We start from the raw sequence: 2,500 nt of genomic DNA, 5'->3' as shown, positions 1-2,500 counted from the left end.
GAAAGTTATCTATGATGTTATTCGGTAGAAAGTCACTGGAGGCACTCTTCATTTTCGACAGATTTGGAACAGCTTCTAAACTTGAGTTGCGGCACAAAAAAGCAAACTATGTCGTCATACGTCTTAATTACTGACTCACGGGTCCTGATTGTACAGTTCATTTTGATCTTACGTTAAAAAAAGTAACACATGCCAATTTGAATGGCTAATTAAGCTTCTCCACAACAGCTTGCAGAGAAAACGTGATCATGTACTTTGCAGCATTTGCAAAGGGTCTAACAAAATCGGGAAAAAAGTTTCCCATCACACACAATCACATCCACTGACAAGTTGAATAACACCCATCACTCACCCTCTGTCCTTTCTCTTCATGTTCTGTATCACGCCCCAATGATTCCAGTGAAGCAAACTGCAGCTCTTTGATGGCCTGCGCAGCCTTGAAAGCAATCTCTCCTTGCAGATCGTCGGCTTCATAATCGTCTCCTTTGTGTTTCAGATAATACTTGAGGTCATCAATCCTCCTTTTTTGCTTGTTCATCACATTCATCTGCTTGGCGATTCTGCTCTGCATACGGGACAATTTGGACTCGTACATTTTGAGTCCGAGTACGATATCGTCATCACTGAGTTCACGCTGAGGATGAATATGATCAGGTGTTCTTAGAACAAAACTGCTGTTTGGGGTTCTCACATACATGTACTAGGTTCTCAAAAGACGAAAATAGGATATATAGATGCTCTGCTAATTGGGGAGGCCATAATTAACTTAAACTGAGTAGGCCAAATCAAATCATACGCTGGTTTTTGATGAAAGGGGACAACCAGACTATCTGAAGAAAAACGTCTTCGAGTAGTAGAGAACCAACAAACTCAACTTACAGATTGCAGAGAATCCGGAAATCCAGGGCCACATTTGTCAATTTAGTTCAAAAGCCCTTACCACTACGGCAACACGGCTTCACCTTTAGTCCCAATTTTCTTTTTGTCCCCGAAATGTCTTCTACCAGATGACATGGCGAAAACAGACGTATTATTTTCAAGATTTTCACCCGTTTTCCTGGGTTTTGATATCGCATTGAAAAGCAACCTTTCGTCACGCAATCTATACCACCAAGAAATTATGTGATGCACCAATCGTGTGAGATATTTTCGACTTAGCTTTGGCCGTGGACTTCTGCGTCTTTTCCTAAATGAGCTATATATTAAAATATAAAGTACGTTTCGTCTACAGAGACGAGGCTTTGCATCCCTGAGAAGCTTCTAAAAGAGTCAGTACAGATCAGGGCGCCATAGTCATTGCGTACCATCCGAAATTGCTAAGAGATCCTCACAAATTAAATCTTAGCTTACCTTCAGTCGAACGCGGGTTTCAGCTGCGGGCAGCCCGGTGATGCAGATGATGAAAAATACATGAAATAACATTAAGAAAAGCGCTGTATATGACGACACAGCCATTTCGACTGAAGAGCACTGGCACAAGACTTGATTGTTTCAATGGTCATTCGATACTCACTAGCGGAATATCGTGCATCTGGAAATGTACGAACGTTTTTCTTGCACGAAAGATAGGATCGGAACACATTTATAAAACAAGGCATTTTCAAGTCTATCAAAACCTCATAAATTTTCTCTTCGAATAAGGAGCATTCAAGGAACCTGAACAATTCAATTTTAATTGGACGTGCGCATTTTTACCCGGAGATCCACTCCATTGCTGCCTTTGCAACTTTGAATTTTCAGAACATTTTCTGTCGTCAGAAGTGCTTGGCCGTGACTATCCGTTTACATGACAGACAGAATACTATTGTTGTTAGGACGTGAGGATATCAGTTTTCGAAACAATGTCGCACAGTGCGGGTTTACTTCTTTTCCTTCTCATCATTTTTCAAGTCGATTTTTCACCTGGACGACCCAGTGGAAAACTAAGACTAAAGGTAAGAGGTATAAATGACATTTTTTTTCCGTGATTGCCCGCGAGTCTTCTGAATATGAACGACTGACTGATGAGATGTGCATTTATTACACAGTGATTACAAGCCTGCACACATTGACCTTATTACTCAAATATCCCCCAGCCGCTATGCGCGTTTGCAATGGCATCGCTTTTCCCTTTCATCTGGCTTTTTTCTTAAAATTCAATCCATGTTTGGCCATAAATTGTTAGGCACCAAAGTAGGATATACTTGTCAAGGTCTCTAATAAGAAAGCCCCTCTTCCATATTTGGGATATCGAGTGTTTGAGAGAAGACCTAAGGAAAGGAAAGGAACTTTATTCAAGTGTGTAGTCGTTCTGGCGCGGGAGCACTTATTGGCGACACTGTAAACTGGAATCAACAATTAATGCAAATCAAGTCAAATGTTGGTTTTTGAGGAGAAGGGAAAACCGGCGTGCCCGAAGAAAAACTTCTCGGTGCAGAGTAGAGACCCAACAAATTCATCCTACATATGACGGCTACTCTGGGAATCGAACCCCAGCCAAATTGGTGGGATGTGAGTGCTC

The 2,500-nt window shown here is 41.5% G+C and overlaps 2 protein-coding genes across 4 annotated transcripts in view; one reads left to right on the top strand and one right to left on the bottom strand.

The window, feature by feature from the left end:
- Window positions 1–1,557, bottom strand: part of LOC137978423 (uncharacterized) — a 4,075-nt gene extending 2,518 nt beyond the window's left edge. The window contains exons 1-2 of the mRNA XM_068825343.1: window positions 1,351–1,557; window positions 353–634 (exon numbers count right to left, since the gene is read on the bottom strand). Coding sequence (XP_068681444.1) covers window positions 353–634; window positions 1,351–1,455 — 387 coding nt within the window. The 5' untranslated portion in view covers window positions 1,456–1,557. The remainder of the gene's footprint in view (window positions 1–352; window positions 635–1,350) is intronic.
- Window positions 1,558–1,777: 220 nt separating this feature from the next.
- LOC137978424 (uncharacterized) overlaps window positions 1,778–2,500 on the top strand; it is a 10,845-nt gene continuing 10,122 nt past the window's right edge. For all 3 annotated transcript variants that reach the window (XM_068825346.1, XM_068825345.1, XM_068825344.1), the window contains exon 1: window positions 1,778–1,934. In XM_068825346.1, the coding sequence (XP_068681447.1) occupies window positions 1,842–1,934 (93 nt within the window). In that variant the 5' untranslated portion in view covers window positions 1,778–1,841. The remainder of the gene's footprint in view (window positions 1,935–2,500) is intronic.

Source organism: Montipora foliosa, chromosome 12 (genome assembly GCF_036669935.1).
Source record: "Montipora foliosa isolate CH-2021 chromosome 12, ASM3666993v2, whole genome shotgun sequence".
Lineage (NCBI taxonomy): Eukaryota > Metazoa > Cnidaria > Anthozoa > Scleractinia > Acroporidae > Montipora > Montipora foliosa.
This window is presented reverse-complemented; position numbering and strand designations above follow the sequence as displayed.